This window comes from Pomacea canaliculata, linkage group LG12, assembly GCF_003073045.1.
Source record: "Pomacea canaliculata isolate SZHN2017 linkage group LG12, ASM307304v1, whole genome shotgun sequence".
Classification (NCBI taxonomy): Eukaryota; Metazoa; Mollusca; class Gastropoda; order Architaenioglossa; family Ampullariidae; genus Pomacea; species Pomacea canaliculata.
This window is the reverse complement of record NC_037601.1, coordinates 23,238,146-23,260,213: the sequence shown is the minus strand read 5'-3', so window position 1 is coordinate 23,260,213 and position 22,068 is coordinate 23,238,146. Positions and strand designations below refer to the sequence as shown.

Genomic DNA, 22,068 nt, shown 5'->3' with positions numbered 1-22,068 from the left:
CACACACTGCCTGGATAAAACAATTTATTGGTGGATATATTCTGGGCATAACTGTCTTCTGAAGTTGAGAGGTTGGTTATGTTCAAAAATGCATCATGCAAAATATTGCCCCCTTAAATTATGCCTTTTAAGTTTTTTAAATTTTTTGGAAAGGGGGTTTGGGGAGAATTAAAAAAAAAATCCACAAATGTATTATGATTAGAAAGGAAGGTTTTAAAAGCAGAATCAAGTCATTGAAAGATGTGCAATCACATAAACACAGCATAATTTTCTGATTAGTTAGCCAAATCTGAAGCCTACAAGTATAAAATAAAAAGAAAGCAGTAATACATAAATGTTCCTACAAGCCTCTTGGCACTTGGATCTGTTCCTGTACAAAATGTGGAAGCTGTCAGTTAAAGAATAATAGTTTACAGTTTGTCAAATAAACTGTTTGTAAAAATAACTGAGAAGAAAAAAATGTGCAATTTCCTGTCATGACAAAAGGGAGATGGGTTTAACACTGAGCCAGCAACTAAGGCTATATCGTGGCAAAGCTGCAAATCCTGTAAATAGATGCCACATGTGGAGAAAGAACAGCATGCCAGAGACAAGAGCTGAACCCAGAACGGCCAACCCTCGCCAGTAGACCACCCTGTCATGACAAGGCCCCATCATGTAGAAGAGTCATGGCAAAATGTTGCATACTAAAATAAATAAAGTATATTGAACTATACATTGATTAAAAACTAGACATCACTGGTTGACCCTCTGACACAATGTGCTGTTATTTCCAAAGATAATTGATGTGGGGTTTTTTTTTCTGTGCAATCTCTAACAAGAAATAATTTCCTTTTGGCACCAGCACATTAATGACAATACACTTGTTCATGAGAAAACTGCACGTCAATATAAAAACCAGCTCTAGTTTGCGTACAAATATCTGCAGCAAATGAAGCAGTAGATGAGGGATGTTGGGCACTTAAGTGTTAAAACGATTCATGAAATTAATCTTAAATGTTAGCACTATGAACTGGGCAGACAGCAAAAGTTGCATGATCCAGCTAAACAGGACTTCACATTTTAACAATCTTTTATATATAGTTACTCTCTCGCTCATGCAATAATTAACAGGAACTACCAAAATGTGAAAATTCTTAACAGTTTATTTTGTACATGGGCCTAAGAGTAACTGTGGGAATGTTAAATCTAGTAAAAATATTAGTTTTCTGCAAAGCAGGGAAATGTACTGTATAAGTTAATTCATTATTATTAAATGCAAAGGAACTTATCTTTATAAGTAAAATTCCGTTATAGTAAAATTCCAATACTTATATCATGAAGTGCAATGGTCTGTCATTTAGCAAAATACAGAAAGATGGGAAGAGTTGGTGATAATATTGTAAGGTTTCTCTATGATCATTAATCGTGAAGAAGGCTTATGATGTGCCAGAAGTAATGTGTACCAAAAATGCTTCTGCATATCCTTCCATAAAGAAAAAAGGCAACAAGGAAGAAGAAAGCCAGTGGCTTATACTAGTAAAGAAATTGATTTCAGAAAAAGGAATGGAATGTGTCATGTGGAAACAATGTAACGCAAAGATACACATACTGAATAATGCTGTCAATTCAATGCTCCCATAAAGCATGAGTGAAGAGGTGCATGATAAATGCCAAATATTTATAGAACTGATTCTATCCATTTGCAAGTATCACAACAAACATCTAGACAATACAGTCCAGATATGTTTGTAATTGCTGCATGCAAGGCCCATATAATTTTACACTTCTGTGTATTTCCCATGTGATGGGCCTGTACAATGAGGTACAAATGAGCTTTTATGCAACAATGTAGAATCATCGACACAAAGAAGTGTGCTTTCTAATACAAGATCTTTACAAAGTTTCATAAGTTTCAATCTTCTGTTCAAAAATTGTTTGCTATGAAAAAAATACACAGAAAATCTCTGTACAATATTATTTACTGGGAATGAAAGAAAATAAGGGAGAAACTGAACACTGTACACATTACTTAGTTGAAATTGATACTATTTTTGCTTGTAGCCATTATGTATTCTGCTGGTCAACCAGATAATGTCATTAGTTTCAGCTTTTATGGCTAAAACTTTACAAAATGTCAAAAATTGTGGTTTACATACAGTCGCCCATTGAAGAGGATAAATAAGGGACTACATGCTACATTAGTAGCTAGAAACACCTTTTAAATCATCATTTACTTAAAAAAAAACATCACTTATGAGAATTACAGTTAGCAATAAAATTTATATGAACACATCACAAAATCTTCTGCACAATAACCCCCCCCCCCCCAAAAAAACAAAACAAAAAAAAAAATTCCAGTTAAGAAAAGGCTAAAAAGTTTGAAGCAGACTTCTAACCAAGCAGTAAAGCACCATCCCTATTAGGATATTGGAAAATATAACTGAATTGTATAGTTGATGTCAATGGCAAGATTTAAAATTTCCACATTAATAAGTCAAGACTGTTGTTCAGACATTTACATAAACAAGGACAGAATGGCCAGCATATTTATGTTCCTTTTAAAAAAAAGTTGAAGATGTGACTGATATCCTGTAAATTTGCGTAATTTCCTATCAGCTGGTAAAAGCTGCAAATCTTCCTGCTGCCTGAGTGGCACAAATTACAAAACAACCAAGCGAAAGATGATATGGATGTTCTCTAGCTAAAGCAAAGAGATCATAAAAGCACCAAACACTAGAATACCGCACCATATTAAATAAGGGACTGAGGGTAGTAAAGAGTGTGAAATGATGAGACAGTGAATATAGTATGAATATGGGACATAGCACAACCACAGATTAATAAAATGGAAAATTATGCTTGTACCAATGAAAACGGGGTAACAAATTGATACTAATATTACTGGGTAAATGCTGGATCATATGCGCTGCTTGTTTTGGCTAAAACCAAGACATATATCACATTATCACAATATACAATAATGCCATGGAATGCCGTGATAGCAATCGAAACAAAAGTCCTTAAAAAGTTGAGGATCAAGAAAAACTTCTTCTATCTATCCATGGACGTGTATTTATGGACTGATGTCTATATGCCGAGACTCACTCTTGGCCTCTTGCTAAGTGATCCGCTGTTAGTCTCGGCAAGCCGTAACAAAGAATGTGAATAAACCAGAAGATATATCGTCTAATGCCTCGTTTTAGCAGTTAACTGGAAAAAATCGTCTGCCAGCAGTCCAGGGATATTAATTCGTGGTCTATCCAAATTCTACAAATAAAATATAAAAAAGTTTAGGTTAATTGTTACTTTTCAATTGCAGTACAAAAATTATATAACCAGACAACATTTATTTATCCAAAGAACTTGCAACTAACCCTAACCCTGCAACTATCTATGTAGGAAGAACTAAGAAGTGGACAAATACAATTTCTCAGCAATATCATGGAAACAATCTGTGTACATAATATCATTACCATCCAAAGGCATCAGTCTGCTAGAAGCTTTTATGGCCTAATGACAGTCTAAGATCATGTTTATTGTGGCCACAACCTACAGGCTCTTAGTGTCAAGAAAAAGATTAATTAGAGGATTTATATTAAGAAAAGAAAAAAATTACTTTCAACTGCTTAAATGCTAATGTTAATAGAACCTGTGTGTTGGGAAAATTTTATAAAGATAGCATTAGTTACTTCATTTCCAAACAACCCTTCTTCACCCTTAACTGCCCTGTTGCTGCAGCTCTACCAAACCATTTAAATCATATAACCTAGAATTTCCCTGCTTAGCGATGAAAATAAATGCATAAGGCAACTTCTATCAGTCATTATGGCTGCTGTCCTTAATTTCTAACAAACCACATGCTCATTAAGTAACATTTCCATGTGCTGAAGAACATGCACTTCTTCTTAATAACAATATATTCACAAGAATTATGTGCACAGGTTCAAAATTTAGACAGTTTTTAGCCAAGTCTGCTTTGCAACACTGCTGTAATGCTTTCAAGTAGTAAACACTGTTGACCAAAGACATGTTCACTTGTTATTGACTCAAAACATGCTAGGATATGGGAACCAAAACTACCGGGTATTTTTCCTGCCACAGTTCAGGTTATATTGTGTGTGCTGATGCTGATCTTCAGCCCATGCACTCTACAAAGAAATTTTGTGACAATTGTGCAATGGGCACATCCTAGAAGCTTCTCTTTCCAGAGAGAAGCTGTTTTTCAGCTGTCTTGTTTAACATACGAAGAAAAAGCATTTACTGAGCAATCCATTGAAAGTGTTCATTCTTCTTTCAGTTCTTCTGGTGAAGCATAAAACAGCTTTTGTGACAGAATGGTAATTTTTTCTGGAACAAAAGTCATGAAATAAACTATCATGGCTAAACAATTACATGCATCAGGTAAAGAAAGCAAAAACAGCAAAAATATTCAATGGCTCTGAGATTTTTCATAACATTCACAAAAATAACCCTAAACCCTAAAGTGTGAAGGATCTTATATCTAGAATACCTATTATCTATGTTGTTATATAGTAATCTTCACACTGAAAGTAATTTGAGTGTTATATGGAATATGACAATTAGAATTTAATTGCAGTTTTTACTGCTGCCATAAATATTCCTACTCTAGTAATTCACTTTTGTTTGCTGTATTATTTTTGTAAAATTTCTCTACCTAGAAACCTGTCACACAAAACTTTATGTCATAAAACATGGAGGAAAGAGACTGGAAAAACCTTTAAGTTTAAATGCAGAAGTATGCATTTCAAGATACATATTGCACTTACTGAGGATAATCATGAAACCCCGAGGCTTCTTTTTCCACAGAACTCCCAGAAAATAAAAGGGTATGCCTGAAGCAATGACAATCAGCCCCATCAGACACTCCCATGGGCTTGAAGTAAGTGGTGTGATCACCAAGAAGATGCACACAATCAAGTAGAATATTGGGTACACAATGTTGACCTGAAAGCGACCACACAAAAACAAAAAAGAGTCACATTCTTTACTACCTGCCCAAAAAGCAACTCCCTATCAGTTTATTCCTTCATGCCTGGGAATCCGTTTGTTCTATTTCTTTATAGTTTACAAAGATAAAAGCCACTTGAGCTCTGCATCTGACTTGGGTTTAAATACCTGTTGTCTAGACCATCTTAGCAGTTTCCTAACATTTACTTCCTTCACCAGTCTTACCTAGCATCAGATTATTCTATAAAAGCAAAGTATCACATTTAAAAGACACATATTCTATTGCCTGTTTTAAACTCCACAATATCAATAATAAAGTCAGCACAATAGTCAACTCGTACAACTAAGAATCTGTTCTTAGCTTTTCAAAAGTTTACTGAACATGTAAAATCGCATGTGCATAGTGAGTGGACAACTAATGTAAAGTTAAAGCTTCTTCAAAGCCTAGGGTGGTCAAAGGGAGAGAATTTGTGCCACCATCACAAACTTGTTTCAATTCCTTCAACATATTTGTTGCTATAATTTCGTGATCATGGCCAGACTTCAAGCCACATTGTTAAAGACAATATTTACAGTAAAATTCTTATTAGGAAAACAGCTACCAACTTTGATGGGTCTTTTCATATCTGGACGTGTCACACGCAGGAGGAGAAGGCCACCAATGGACATGCCAATAAAAAGTGCTTCAACAAAGCTGGCATAGTTTATGAGCGCATAGATGTCACTAGAAGACAGCATGATGAGTGATGTAACACACTGAAATAGTAGAAAGAAAACAATAACAGCTCTACACTACAACAATAAATAAGTAAAAGAAAAGACCTCTGATGTAGGACACAAGGACTGAACAATTTATAACTTATACCTTCCATGGATGGATGAGAATCTAAAGTTACTGGTACAGTATTATTCATTTAGACAAGACGCTATTATAAACTTACCCCAAATAACAGAGATGGAAAAGGTGTCAACTGTTTTATGTTTATTGTTGCTAGGAAACCAGGCAGATGCCCATGGCGAGCCCCAACGAAGAATAAGCTGTCACACACAAGATAAAATTCATCCTGTTATTTAAATGTGTTATTATGCAAATGCAATTGACATTAATTTTAAAGACGAACTAAGTGCTTACAGACTGCTTATTTAAAAAAAACTGAAAATCACTGTATTTAAATTAATTATTTATAACTCTAGTGGCTAGTTTTCTCCATTTACTGGACTGGAACTTTGCTGTTTCATCTTCACCTTGATCTTCAAAAGGAAAAATAAATAAAAATCCAGCCTTAGGGCCTTCAGCCTTCTCTATGGAATTGTGCCAACACAATATTCTAGAATGTAAAATTACATTATACGATTCTTGTGTGGTTTCAGTCTTATTTTGCCAAGGATAAATATATCAATTATTCTGAAATCGCCAGATATATCTGGATGCCTTTATAATCAGCAGATTTCCCTCCATCCTTGATACCATTTCAGACACCATTTTCAAAGTGAAGGTTCTTTTCATATAAAACTAATACAGTGAATACAAATGGTACCGAGAGGATGTAAAGATCGCTCCATTCAAGCCTCCAAAAGTTGAACAGGCAACAAATACTGGCATGATCCACGACATCACTCCTAAAGTACGATCTGCAAAAGTCTGGAAAAAAAGAACAAAGGGAGAGTGAAAGAGAACATGAGAAAGGAATCAGTTTCAAGACCATACTGTTTCATCCCTGACCTGCTTTTAAAGGTTTAGAACATGGTTTTGTGGCAAGCACTTTACTGCTTTAACAGAACTATGTACGTTCCAATTACATATTCTATGGACTTATAATGGCTTTATTCAGTGATACATGTATAAACTAGCAGAAGTTAGATAAGTAAATTGTAAAGAGTGAGAAGCTGGTTGGAACCTCTGAAGTAAACAATACTGCCAAAGCAAACAATGCATGCAGTCATTACTCTGCAGCAAATCTCACAAGGCATTAAGAATAGTTCTTCAACATCTGCTGTGTCAAAACAAAGCTTACCTCAGAAAATCTAACTTACCACAGCCACAGCATCAGATGCCAACATTTCTGCTGGAGACAGAACAGCGAAGTATGCTACATTAGTCAGCAGGTAAATTACAGTCACCATTGGTAAAGAGATCATGATGGCACGTGGCAAATTTCTGAAAGACAATTTTAAACATAATGCAAATTGAGTAATAAAGCATCCTTCCATGACAAATTTCTATATAACCTGATTTAACTTTTGGTTGCATACCTTTTATATGTAACCACCAAGAATAAATTGAAGTATTAACAAATGCGTAATCCATGACAAGGCAAACAAGACCATACTGCAGGTGAAACTTCTCCTATGAATAAGGAGGGTGAACTCTTGATTACTGATTACTTTTCCTGCTTATAAATGAAGATCATAAACTTACTTGTATGGGTCTTTTAATTCTTCTGTCACAAAATTCAAATAGTTCCTGTTCACAGAAAAAGTCTAAATAAGTCAAATTTTCTTATAGATTTTATGTGGCTAAGCCTAATAACCGTAATTTCTTTTTTTTTTAAACAAAAGTTTTGTACAATGCAAAAAACAAAACTAAGCACCAATTTCATTATGATAATTATTTTACATATTTGTCTTTAAAATATGAATAAGACATTGTATGTTCATGCATGTGGAATTATGCTGTTCATTTTGCTCATGAAGAAATTTGTTTATCAATATAAATATGCTACTGAACTTTTCACAAAAAAGTCATAACTTTGAAAAATACTTTTCAAGGTCTGACAGAAAAACAAAAAAACCTAAGAACAAACTGCTGTCGTACCATCCTGAGTAAGAAAACAGTCCTGAGTAAAAGGCTAGAGCAAAGTGCCCTGGATCTGTAGTAGAGCCTTCAAAGGGATTTTCAAAGCTTTCTGTGGAGCCTGTGCAAACAAAATAGTATATTCTATGACACATAGCTAACTGTTCAGTGTTTCTGAAAAATATACATGGTCACAAGACATTTCTAAATGTGAAAACCATTTCTATGGAACTAAATAGAGTTATTTGAAAATCATTTTCTGTTCAGGCTAGCTTTGACCTCTTTTTTTTTATATAAAAATGAATCAAGCTTCTTCTATGAATTATTCTTGCAGTCAAAGTTTATAAAATTCTGTAACCCAACAGACTGTATTATCTTCAGGATAATCAATGATTTCCTGTAACATCCTTGTTACTGTGCTGTCCGGACAGCACTGCTAAGAAATGGTGAAGGTGCACCCAAATCATATCACTTCTTCCTTTACAAGAATACGAATAATAAAATAAAAATATTAAAACACATTTCATGAACACAAACTTAGCTGAGAGAAACTTACCCATGCCAAGTTTGACTAAACCTGTGATGACAATGATAGCCAAGGCAAAAATTTTGGTAAAGGTGAAAGTATCCTGAACTCGAGTTGCCCATTTCACATTGGTGCAGTTGATAAAGGTCAGCAGGGCTAGAAATAAAAATATCAGAATGCAGTCCTGCAGTATAACCACCCTACCCAATATTTCCGAAAAGTAGACAGAAATTGCAGATCCAAGCCTATGGCACACGGGAATCATTAATGTATAAATAATAATCAAAGTGCAAGGGGGTAAAAAAGAGACTGAATCATATCAAACAGATCACAGTGTTTAAATTGTAATAAACTAATTTAGCTGTGATTCCTCATACTCCTTATACACTGACCAAACTGCAATAGAAGAAGATAACCACATGTGGCTATATTTAGTGAAAGCAGAAAGTCTTTAAGATTTTCCCAGTCGTTAATGTGAAAATTTCCATCTTCAGGGTTAGAAATATCCCCTGAAATTGTTATTTCAGTTATTTAGCAATAATATACCAAGATTGTCTTCGTAGTCGTAGATTTCCACATCAGTTTGTCCACTTCTTTAAAGAAGCCTATTCTTTTCAGAAGTGTTAAGTTCAAGGTTTGTGGGTTTACCACTCACGAATCAATTGTTTTTGTATAAAAGTTACCGGTTTCAATTGGCATTAAATGTACTCAAAAACATTCCACAAGTAGCCATAAGATGCGTTATATCACACATTCAATGTCTTAATACCATTAACTACATGGTTGGTGCGTACAATGGAAGATACCATGCACTGCATGAGCCACTGCAAGGAAAGAGACCTGATATTTGAAAAAAAAACAGTTTTTGGTCCCAAGAAATTTCACTTTTTGGACCATTTTGTCTAGTACCATGCTGTTCACAGATATAGATCGGTCTGATAATATACCACTCAGTTTACAAAAGTAGATGCATACTGACTTTCTTTTCTGTCACCCATTTTTGCATAGCTGAAGATGATATTATAGGCATGGGAGAGATCTGTTCTGGATGCAGACAGTGAAAAACAACATACATCCACATCTAGCTGTGGACAGACTTCAGAATATTGTCTAGACCAAGTGCAGAGTCCTTGCATTTTCAAAGGTCCTGCAGCAGTTCAGAGAGAGAGAAAAGAATGTTAAAATATACTGCCCAGAATTATTGGAACAGAAATCATGAAGAGGATTCCTGAATGCTTTCCAAGTGCTGAAAAACATGAGTAAGTACACAACTCAGTCATCCAACCAGAGTTTTCGTGCTGGGACCTCTTTCCATAAAGAAAGGAGTGCTACTGAAAGATTTCAAGAAAGCCATACAATACAAAAATGTTATAAGTAAATATAAAGCAGAATGTGATGATATGTGTTAGTGGTGGAAGTTGAAACCTGTGGCTATGTTGGGTTAGTGTACACTGCCCCTGAGCACATATTTTTCATGTTTGTTTTTCCCATTAAAAGATCTGACTCCAAACTAAAAACAGATTGATGCAGACAAAAGTTTTGATCATGTGTACAAATTAAAATATAAAATTGTCTAAAAAAATACTAATTTGACCGCCACCTAGATCTCCAGCTTCCTGCACCCTTAGTTTAACAGATGCAATCCAACTCAAAGAGTTATCCTACACTACTGAACTCAATTCAAGTCACAAGAAATTATGCTTTAGCCTCTTTCCAAGCACCAGGAAAAACTAAGAGTGCTCAAGGACTTATATCTTGTAAACAAGGAATTAAGGAAATAATATCCTTTATTTGTAATGATAAAATACATTGATGAAAATATTATACTGTTTGCGCCAAAATCTCTTTTTTGACAACAGATATGTGGTATCCTTTTTAGTATTAGATTACTTTTTAGTTTTCATACTAGTAAATACAGACATTTCAATGCACTGCATTTTTATCCAACACCTAGCACCCAACAATACCACATGAGTTATGGTATACATTAAGCTGACTGGTCAGAGCCTGGTTAGCTGTGGGAAAAATCTGGCTTTGCTAGATGTAGAAACAGTGAAGTATCATATTCATACATCTTCAAAACTGCTTTGTCGCTTGTCACAAACATGTTGGCTAAGCAAAGCTGTGACTTGCTAAGAAGACCTTTAGTTGGTAGTAGTATTAGTTAAACAATGTGTCAGTTTTGCTATACTATAAGAATTTTTTGTAAGTCCTACCACATGTAACAGTTCCTTCACCTGTAAGGTTTTCACTCTCCCTGCCAATGCCCCTCTCCTCTGACATAGTACATAAGCTTCAAGATTATTAATTTTAATCAAACATGTGAATTTCTTCTGTGTACTACAGGTACGAGATAACTGTGATAATTGACAGGTCATTAACTTAATAATACCTGTATTTCAACTTGATAATGATGCATTTCTTTTTGTATGTTATGACTGCATGGAATAAACTAAACTGTAAGCTGAAAATTTAATGTTACCTAATTTTTGAAACTGCAGACAGTACAGAGCTCCACTGCACATCTGTTGTTTACAGCTAGGAAACGGGACCATGTCACTCCCCTCCTTTGTTTTCTGCACTGAGTACCAATATGCAGTCATATTCAGTACAAAATGTGGTTTAATTTCTTTGAAGGCTCCTACCCTATTTCTCTTCCCCTGTTTTGCTCTCTGTCTGATGACCGTACACTCTCAGTCACCAGAACAATCATGTGTCCACCATCTCTTTCTCTGCAGATTTATGACTCTCCATTCTGTTTGTTCCCTGATTCCTCTTTGTGTCTTTACATCTGTTTAAGATTCCAATGTATAATCACTCCTGCTAGTGTGCTTTTGACAGATATATTACACTGCCTTCAAGCACCTACTGACCTTTTTATGTAGGTGAGAACTGGGTCATGGTTCTACACTAGGCAAATCAGCCTCCTGATGGGCTGACAGCATTATTTACTGAAGGCTAACATTGAAATATATACTACCTCCACTGCCCCTTCAGTATTTATTTCACAACAGTTTACTACTTTTTCAGATATCTTACTTATTCTTAGGACTAAAAATTATGCAAAAGAAAACGACATTAATGTATGTGGAAATATATATTTAAGACTAAAAGTATGTGTGTATGCATTACATGCTAGGTCTGGTATGTTTCAATTGCATATGGCTGCCTAATATTTGTGAAATGGCAGTCAGGTAAGAGTTTCATGAACCAGATATCATATGACTAAATCATATGAATTAAAATTCCAACCAAACATACCCATCATTTTTAGGATTATATGTGTGTGTGTGCATGCCAAATAAAATTAAACCACCCAACCACTGCCAAAAAATGAACTATTAAATGAAAGCACAATGTTTCAAGTTACCAAAGAGCCTGGTAACAGAATCTGTGACCAAGAGACCAGGAAGAATATGAAACACCAAGATATCTTATATGCAGGAGTTATTGTGATGACTCAATAACTTTCCGCCAGATTAGACATCTAGGCATTATTCCAAAGTCTTCAAAAGACTACATTAAGCCACTCAGCACATGAACATGACCACTGATATGTCAGAGGTGGAAGAGTAAACAAGGTCATTGCCTTACACGAGATAATACAATGTAACTGATTATCAATTATTATCAGTGATAATAATAAGTTGTTTATCCAGGTCAATGATAAGAGATGCAGTGAACATGGCTAATCTGCAGAAAACACTGTAAGCTGCTGAGACACATACCCTGTGTGTGTGTTCCTACTACTGACCCATGTACATTGAGAACAAAAGAGACAACACTCACTGATGCAAAGGGCTGCAAGCAATGTCACAGCGCGTTCTGGAGGTCCACAGCCTGGGAAAAGGGGCTGTAATATGTAATTAGCGAATGTCATAGCAGTGATTGCGTTTCCAGTTGGCACAATAACCACCAAACACACCCACAGAAACAAGAAGGCGGGTAAGTCCCCATATGCTTGCATGATGTACCCATAGTCGGCACCCGAGGTCAAGATGCAGGTTCCTAACTCTGCGTAGCAAATGGCTCCGATGCAACATATCATTCCAGTCAGTCCCCACACTGTCAAACACAGTCCCACGGAACCCGCCTCCAGCAAAACGCCTTTCGGAGAGACGAAAATGCCGCTGCCCACGATGATGCCCACAATGATGCCCACGCCATTCACCAGCCCCAGTTGCTGCTTCAGTTGCACGCGCTCACCCTCTCCACCATCGTCTCTGGCCTGCTCCACGATGGCCTTGTCTTTCCCCATGTTGACAGGGGACTGTGTTAGACACCCGTCATGACCAGACACCTGCCAGTTGTTGCTGTGTGGCCTGAGTGCCACTTGTTGATGTGTAGCCCGCAGTGACACGTGTTGTGCTCCTCGCGACCCACAGTTCGCTTCTTCGCGCGAAGTCACGGCGCATGCGCACGGCGCTCTTCCGCCCACGAGCCGCGCGCGGCGACTGTCGACGTTTGGAGTGATGTACGTCGTGTGGACGCCGCCGCTGCTTGTACTTCAGACAGTCAACGGACTGCGTACGACATGTTTATGCTTCAACTTCAGTAAACACTCCAGATCGTCTCACAAACAAATCAATCCGCTGTCGGCAACATCAAGGGAAGAGAGCCAACAGACACTTGCACCCTCAGCATGCAGACAAGGAAAGACAAATAGCGCGCGCCCCCAACACAAGTGAAGCAATAATCAACACAAACATTGTAATGTTTATACTTGTAGACTTAATTCACTCCATTGTCCTCACTGAAGATGACAACAACAAATGGAGGCTGTGTATAGGAGGTGTGTCTACTGTTGAATCTTGATGTGTTCACACCTTTCTCCTTCCGACACAAATAAACCGACGAATATATTTTCCACACAATCAGGTATATGTATATGTTTACAGAACAACTCAGTTCACAGATATTTTATTGCGACAAAGGCCACTTCACAGACACATCTGATGACGACCTGTAAAGATACAGGACGATAGGTGCAAGCGTCCGAGCAGACAAACACAGAGTAGAATCCAACATCAACTTTATCGTCCTCACGAAATGTTTCAGAAGTTTTGACAATGGCTGATTACAAGTGAACCGTTGTTGAGTGCTAGCTCTCCGCCTTGTAGCATCACGGAGTGTAACACAAGTGTGTGGCAGCATCCATAGCCGGCCACCCTAATCACAAGCCCATAGAGCTTTCTACACCCCGCATCCTCACGATTCCCACCCCGCGAGTGTTGTCTGACGGTTGCACAATGTTTGAGAGGCTAACAGTACCAAGTGTGTACAGTTTCACCAGTGTGCAGGTTTTGTGTGGTTTAAAATTAAATTATTCCAACAGACAGTACCCGGGGTGTCCGGCCTGATGCCCATGAGAGAGGGTTGATTGCCCCCTTAACTAATTTGTACCGTCACCCATTGAAGCCCAAATGTTAACAATCAGAAAGTGAAATATTCACGATCATGAGTGGCGAGAGTAAGTACTAAACTACAGGACATGAAATCTCTGTCCTCAGTCGAGTCACCCTGTACACAGCCCTAACTAGAGACCATTGACAGGTGGCTGTACAATTCTTGATGCAACCTTTAAACCAGTGGACCAGAACACAGGAGAAGTGTGGTGTTGACAAGAAAGGCAAACAAGTATATTATATAGGTCATGACCCCTTACACTAGTAGACCTTAACCTTGCTGGGGTGGTGGCAAGAGAGACAGCTATATTATATAGGGCATGACAGATGTATGACAGGGAAAGTGTAATAAATAAAATGACTGAGGTCACAGAGGGGTTCAGTCCCTTTGACACTCTGGGGCCCTGACTGTGGGTAGACTATGTGGGTAGACTGTGTGGGTAGACTATGTGGGTAGACTGTGTGGGTAGACTATGCGACATACCAACTGTTGGCCCATAATGTGGGTAGACTATGTGGGTATAAGACTGTGCGACATACCAACTGTTGGCCCGGACTGTGGGTAGACTGTGTGACATACCAAGTGTAACTCTTCTCAAACATCTCTGTCCTGAGCTTCAGGCATACGACGACACACGAACACGTGTTTGTCAAACCTAGTTTGCGAACAACAAAACATGTTGCACACACTCCGGACTGAAGATCACAGGGCGACCGTCCAAGCCAAGGCACTGGAGTCACATGACTTGCAGTCAGTTTTTGGTTGAAGTCGTTAGCCCACCCTTATTGCTTGTTGGTCCTTTGAGGAGCATAGGGCTGCAGTGTAAGCCCGCAGACTTTTTTCCCCGCATTCTTCCCTCTTCCCCCCTCACCACCACCACCCCATCTACTCAACTGTTGAGTAGAGCGACTCACTGATGCACATGGCAGCCACCACCACCACCACCACCACCACCACCACCACCACCCTCACCACCACCACCACCACCACCACCCTCACCACCCTCACCACCACCACCACCACCCTCACCACCACCACCACCAGCATCCACCACCACCACCACCACCCTCACCACCACCACCACCACCACCACCACCACCACCACCACCACCACCACCCTCACCACCACCACCACACACACTCAACTGTTGAGTAGAGCGACTCACTGATGCACATGGCAGCCACCAGCGTGACGGCGGCGGGGGGCGGCGGACAATCGCGGGGGGTCACGGCCTGCAGCACGTAGTTGGCGAACGTTAGCGACGTGATGGCGTTTCCGGTCGGCAGCACCACCACCACGGCCACCCACAGGTACAGGAAGGCAGGAAAGTCGCCGTACGACTCGCCGATGTACGCATAATCCGCCCCGCTCTTGTAACAGTCAACAGTACATACAGTCAGACATGTGTATGTACATAATGACAGTGTCAACAGTACATACAGTTAGATAATGTACATAATGACAGTGTCAACAGTACATACAGTTAGACAGCATGTGTATGTACATAATGACAGTGTCAACATTGCATACAGTTAGACAGCATGTGTATGTACATAATGACAGTGTCAACAGTACATACAGTTAGACAGCATGTGTATGTACATAATGACAGTGTCAACATTGCATACAGTTAGACAGCATGTGTATGTACATAATGACAGTGTCAACAGTACATACAGTTAGACAGCATGTGTATGTACATAATGACAGTGTCAACAGTACATACAGTTAGATAATGTACATAATGACAGTGTCAACAGTACATACAGTTAGACATGTGTATGTACATAATGACAGTGTCAACATTGCATACAGTTAGACAGCATGTGTATGTACATAATGACAGTGTCAACAGTACATACAGTTAGACAGCATGTGTATGTACATAATGACAGTGTCAACAGTACATACAGTTAGATAATGTACATAATGACAGTGTCAACAGTACATACAGTTAGACAGCATGTGTATGTACATAATGACAGTGTCAACATTGCATACAGTTAGACAGCATGTGTATGTACATAATGACAGTGTCAACAGTACATACAGTTAGATAATGTACATAATGACAGTGTCAACAGTACATACAGTCAGATAATGTACATAATGACAGTGTCAACAGTACATACAGTCAGACATGTGTATGTACATAATGACAGTGTCAACAGTACATACAGTCAGACATGTGTATGTACATAATGACAGTGTCAACAGTACATACAGTCAGACATGTGTATGTACATAATGACAGTGTCAACAGCCACCAGTACATACAGTAATATTTTCTTGCTGGATTTCATGTTATTTTCCGGTTAGCAACGGTAGCAATTATATTCAGAACTGCTGATGTGTAGTATCCAGAGTGACACATATATATATATAGGTACATATATGTATACACGTACGGGCTTCTCGCGCCAAGTCTATTTGTTTGTGTCCCACCTGTCGGTTTTGCTCAACGTCTATTCTAAACGAGTTGTCTAGGTATTGTGTTTAGACGGCTACTGATTGTTACATCACAAAAGCGCTGACTGTCCACTGCCGTCTTCCTCGCTGTGCCCAGCTCCATGTGGTCAGCGCCTGGTCACCTGGTCACTGTGTGGATGCCGCTAGTTTATCTTCAACAAGATACAGATAGATACCATCCCCCATCACCTACTTGTGCTTACCTTCAGTATGGCTGTGCCCAGCTCTGCGTAGCACATGGCGCCCACGAGACACACGGTGCCGCACAGTGCCCACACAATCAGAGAGCTGCCCACTGAGCCAGTCTCCAGCAGCACTCCCTTGGGTGACACGAAGATGCCGCTACCAACTATGATGCCAACGATGATGCCAACTCCATTGGTCAGCCCCAAGTGCTTTTGCAGGCGAACCCCTTCCTCGGAGATGACGACCGAAGACTTAGAAGAGGACGATGAGCACGAAGAAGAAGAGGAAGAGGAGATCGAGAGACGTGCAGACGGCGGGACCTCGACCCTATCTGACTTGTCTGGCGCCGCCGAGGCGTCCGACGACCTGCGAGACATTATTCCGGAGAAAAAAACCCTCGACGACCGGACCTGCCAACAGGTGCCACTGACAGAAAGTGCCCCGAGACGAGATTTGAACCCAGGGCCTCTTTCTACAGTGGTGACAAGCAAATGTCTTAACCACCACACTACAGGGCGTCTACAGGTATCTACGAGCCGCGTGCTACAGGACGACAATATCACACCTGTCGACGTTCAACTGCCGTGGGTTGTATACGCCTCAGCATTCTCTTTCCCGCCGCCCCTGGAATTCAACATTTTTAAAAATAAATATAATTATAAATACTAAATAATGTGTTATATATTAGATAAGAATGGATCTAAAACTCAATAATGCATTAGATATATCAGTTAAAACTAGTTGGTTGTGTTAGGAGTTGCAGAGACAGTAATATTCCATCGATGGTTCCTTTGGTGCAAGCTGATGCGCGGCAGATTAGTTCACCAAATCAATTTAAAAAAAGAAACAAGCAAATCGTGGTGGTAAAACAGGTATCCAACATTCAAACAGCAAATACAGATGAAATGATGCCCAAGGGACTACATCTAGATATCATAAATGTTCAGGTTGTAAGACCCTGAGCTGTACTCACCCTTGAGGGACGGTTGCTGCTGTGGTGTAGGTGCGCGCCTCGCCTCACCTGTCTGTACTTTCTGCTTTGCTCTCTGTATTTATTAGCGGCACACAGGCAGCATTAGCTCATGTCAGAGGCTAGCGGCATCGTAATGAGATGAGAGTGAGGAGAGTGGCCAGTCAGAACAGCGGCAAGGTGGCGCTGATATCAGAGTCGCGATGCTCGCACGTGCAGCCTAGCGGAGTGTCACGTGTCAAACACTGACACCGATTATCGCCGGCTGACGTATCGGTAAGTGTCTTGCACTGCCAGATACTCGTCCTGACACCATCAGCTGTTGCTGTCACAGCTTCACGTGCTCATCTGCACTTGCATCCTGTCGGTCACTCGTCAGCGGCCACTGAAAAAAGACGTTTATAATTAATTATAACAATTAAAAACCCGTTAGTTACAGTTAAAGTGTCCATTAAAACAGAAAAGACTTGGCCACGTGGGCAGTGTCTCGACATATCTAAAGATGTCGGTAATGAAGACATTGAGGTGAGCAATGAAAGTGTCGATAGAGTATGTAGGCAACGATAGCATCGACATCGATGACAGCGATGTCAGCAGTAAAGGTCTCGACAGACGAGTACAATAGAAGTGAAGCAACGAAAGTCTTGACAGAGTGCGTGGAAGTGAGTCTCCACATGGAGGACAGCAGTGAGAGACACAAAGACAGCATCGACAACCTCGACAGAGTAAACCTATGACTGTAAATAATAAATAAACCCTGTGTATTGTGTAAATAGTAAATAAACCCTGTGTATTGTAGCTATGACTGTAAATAATAAATAAACCCTGTGTATTGTAGCTATGACTGTAAATAATAAATAAACCCTGTGTATTGTAGCTATGACTGTAAATAATAAATAAACCCTGTGTATTGTAGCTATGACTGTAAATAATAAACTCTGTGTATTATACCTCTTTCGCCATGTCTAAAGAAAGCTCAGAGCACTTTACACACATTCGCCAAGGGACATGAACACATACCTCTAAGGAAGGCATCAGATAAATGCTCCTTCACACGTACTCTCTCTCTCACACACACACACGTACACACACATAAACACACGTAAACACAAACACACACACACATATGTACACACGTCAGAGGGAACCGGAATATTTAGAAGCAAATCCCCGACGACTACCCTGGGAACAGGAGTCACATTCAGAGAGTGGCAAGCCGTATGTTGGGGCCGAGATCCGAACCTACAACAGCCGATTGTCACTGCTATGGCAACAGACGTTAGAGCCTACACCACCAGCTTTGTAGGAAGTGCAAGTCTCGCCGCGTCCAGCGATATTCATCCTGGTTTTCTTTCCTATTTTGAGTGGAGAGTCTTGTAGTGGTTGAGACATCCGCTTGTCGTCACTGTAGTGTCAACATCCGGGTTCAGAGGTCGTCGTGGGGCAGTGTGTTTGAACTGTCCGAGCCAAGCACCATAGCCCTATCAACGGTCCTAAGTACGACCACACCGATGTACACAGTAACATGTACCCAGGGGGCCAAGGCGGGACAACCGTCTTCCAATACTTGAGAGCGGTCCGGTGGCGCAACGGTTAGCGCCTGTCACCAATACAGTGAAGGTTGGCTGCCCAGAGTTCATTTCTCGTCTCGGGCACGCTGATCTTTTTCTGCACGTGGCATCTGTTTACAGGGCTGGCTGCCTGGCCGTGATATAGCCTTAGTTGCTGACACGGCGTAAAACACCAATCCCCCCCCCCTCCAATGCTTGAGATGTGATTCTTTACAAGTAAAAAAAGTAGAGGCAGCGAGATAGAGAGAAAGAACAAATCTTTGTTTACGAGGGTAACACAATAAGCAAACATGCTTGTTTCTTACATCTAGCCTTTGGTCTAAAGAAAGGAAAAGCAAACACTACTACAAACCAAAATCATTAACAAAAAAAAAGTCCGGTTTTGTTGGCACGCCTGCAAACCTTGGATGTGATTAATATGATCATAAAGTTTATCTTCTGAACAGGACATAATTAATTTATTGTGATTGCGATAACCGGGTGAGTCACTGCTCAACGAGTTTTGTTTGTTGTTCAAGACCAACCTGAATGGTTTGCGAGTCTTGCAGACATCAGTAGACACAGATACAGGCGACTAACATAACCTGTACATTTCAGCCTCCAAAACCCATCCGTTAATTAATTATCCGCTGGGTTTGGGGACAATAATGCTCTCAGTTTTGTTTCCTTGTGGTTGTGACAACTGTTTTATGCTCAATATTTTGTTCACTTACGAGTTCACTTAGTTCCTAAGTTCACTTACAATCTTTGAACCAGAGGGCACTTAGCTGATGTCACAATCGTATTCTCAGGTAATGAGAAAATTTAGAAGCAAATATGAAGGTAGAGTCAGTTAAAGTTAAACAAAATACTTGTTCTTGTCAAATTTCATGTCAATTCCCTGTCACGAGCCTGTCCTCTCATCATTGCTGTGTACAGGGTGACTGGGGGGTTGGGAGGAGTTGGTGTTTTACGCCGTGCCAGCAACTGAGGCCATAAGTGTGGGTACAACCTCACTTTTCTGAGCGGCGGTAGTCTCGCCGAGGACGTTAAAACTTGCTGTTTGATATTATTTGTGTTTGTCTGGGTATCCCTGACCGACTGGGTGTAGTCTGCACATACGTGAGGCTAGGGCTTTACAGAGGTCTGTGTTTTAATGGTTGTGTACACTCTACAACACACTTAGACACTCGTACGTGCTATGCTCTCTGTACTTTTGACGATTCATACCAGACTTTCGATCATTCTTCAGCCAGCTTGTTAGGAATTCCAGCCATGCCAGCCAGTTAGGCAACTATTATGTTGCTCGTGTTAGTTTTCCTTGCCACAAGTTCGGACAATTTTTATCTAAGCTGATGTCCATGAATACGAGGTCAGGCAGATGGTTGTTCGCTTAAAGACAATAAAACGATTGTGCGAGACCTAATGCTGATCCAGTGGGGTGTGCAGAGTGGTAGAGAGACACGTGAGAACGATCCGCAGACAGGAGGAAAAAGATCCATCACGACTCTGGCCTGAAGAGACGTAAAGGTCACACGTGCGATACCTGCGGGTTGACGACGTGGTCTTGTGAGACTCACTGAGTTGGTGCTGTCTGAAGGGAAGTACTCTCAACCACTTGTTACGATGAAGGATGCTACTGCTTTTGTAGTAGAAATGAGGACGATGCCTTGTTACACAAAAGTACAATTTCCTCTTCATCAGCTAATGGCGAGGAGTAACGAAATATGCATCATATCAGGAGCTTGTACATTAAAATATAAGTTATGAGTTCATAATAAAAAAAAGTTTATATATTTCTGCACTTTCAAGTGAGAATGGACATTTTTTAACTTTAAATACCAGTGTTCACTGTAAATGGGATACAAGAAGGGATTATGTAGCACCTAGCTGTTACTGCTACTGCTAGAAGAGGTGGGATCCAAGTGATGCTACTACACCGCTAGGCAGCCTATGGACACCGTTATGGCTGGCGCTCTGTATCTTATGATGTGTGAGCCTGCAATGCTGTGTCTGTGTTGATCCTGATCACCTGTAACTGACTGCCACAAAGCGAGTTTCATGTACGACATGTACGTAGTAAGCACAGAAACAGTCAGTACAGCTTTCAGTTTTTAGGTACTTGAGCGTTTCCCTGACAAGCTACAACAGAGCTTCTATTCTTGAATTACACATGCCATACCATATTTATGTGAGCCATCTGTCACCAGTTTTTAAAATTCCGTACATGATACATGTGAGGTACGTGCAGATGGTGAGTCACATGGCTCAAGTACATGTGGGTTCTTGTCTATATGATCACCTTAAGTAAACGTCATAGAGAAACACTTGCCAGCAGCATGTTGCAGTGTCGGTAAGTGGACTGTGAGTGGGAACACTTGACACAGTCTCACATCAATGCACAACCTGCTGCCAGCTGTCCGGTGTGTGATGACAGCACCACCAGGCACCCTGTGGTTCACGTGATGTAATTCCGTTGTCGACGTCTTTTGGTTCGTTAGATACAGACTTCCAAATAAGTTTCACTCTGGCTATTGTTACAAATCGTTTGTTCATCTTGTGCTGTTCATGTTATATTTTGGATTAGCACTCACGCCATCACCTTCTGGTTGTGGTAGATGTTATATAAATGTACATTATAATTAGTGGACGCACTTTCTATGCTTAACTTCCAAAAAACTTGTCACATTCCATTTCCTGACGGATATTCGTTGTTTTGACGAGTACGTTGATGACTAGGGAGACACAGGCGTCAAGCACTTTCTCCTCGATATCACTGACCTCACGGATTGCGTGCATAGCACCATGTGACCACCATCGCTTGGCGTCCTGGGACGTTTCCTCGATGCTGATTTATTACACACCACTGCCAATTCTACCTTGTATCTTCTTCAACAGAAAAAGAATGTATGGAGGTAATGGAGCACTGCAGGCTGAAAGATCACGGACAGTCGTTACGTCATTTACCTGATGTTTCCCAACGGACAAAACGTGTTAGCTGGCCGCTGTACTTTCCGCCTTTCGATTATCGGTGTAGAGTGTTGTGATAATAACTCTTGCTTTCTGTGGGAGCGCTGGTTCATTTCTGTCCTAGACCAGCGCCAAAACACAAGCTCGCCAATAACTGGGCTTTCACACAAGGATTGATGTGCCGGCTGACAACGCTATCTTCTTCTCAATTTTCCTGGTAATCAGCAATACGCCCCTACAGACAGA

At 40.1% G+C, this 22,068-nt stretch overlaps 1 protein-coding gene across 4 annotated transcripts; it reads right to left on the bottom strand.

Moving 5' to 3' along the window:
• Positions 1 to 10: 10 nt before the first annotated feature.
• On the bottom strand, positions 11 to 18,612 carry LOC112577154 (Y+L amino acid transporter 2-like). Of its 4 annotated transcripts, none has more exons than XM_025260141.1 (13): positions 18,484 to 18,612; positions 17,306 to 17,687; positions 16,350 to 16,956; positions 14,843 to 15,047; positions 8,301 to 8,426; positions 7,766 to 7,865; positions 7,370 to 7,414; positions 6,985 to 7,108; positions 6,489 to 6,592; positions 5,892 to 5,988; positions 5,557 to 5,706; positions 4,770 to 4,947; positions 11 to 4,329 (listed from the first exon to the last, which is right to left on the bottom strand). In XM_025260141.1, exons 3-13 carry the CDS (start codon positions 16,707 to 16,709, stop codon positions 4,265 to 4,267), a joined length of 1,554 nt encoding a protein of 517 aa, XP_025115926.1. In that variant the 5' UTR covers positions 16,710 to 16,956; positions 17,306 to 17,687; positions 18,484 to 18,612; the 3' UTR covers positions 11 to 4,264. The 4 variants fall into 4 exon arrangements, with proteins under 4 accessions (XP_025115926.1, XP_025115925.1, XP_025115924.1 ...); XM_025260140.1 differs by having other exon boundaries at positions 18,439 to 18,599; XM_025260139.1 differs by lacking the exons at positions 14,843 to 15,047; positions 16,350 to 16,956; positions 17,306 to 17,687; positions 18,484 to 18,612 and adding exons at positions 10,753 to 10,851; positions 12,060 to 12,879.
• Between the last annotated feature and the right edge of the window lie 3,456 nt (positions 18,613 to 22,068).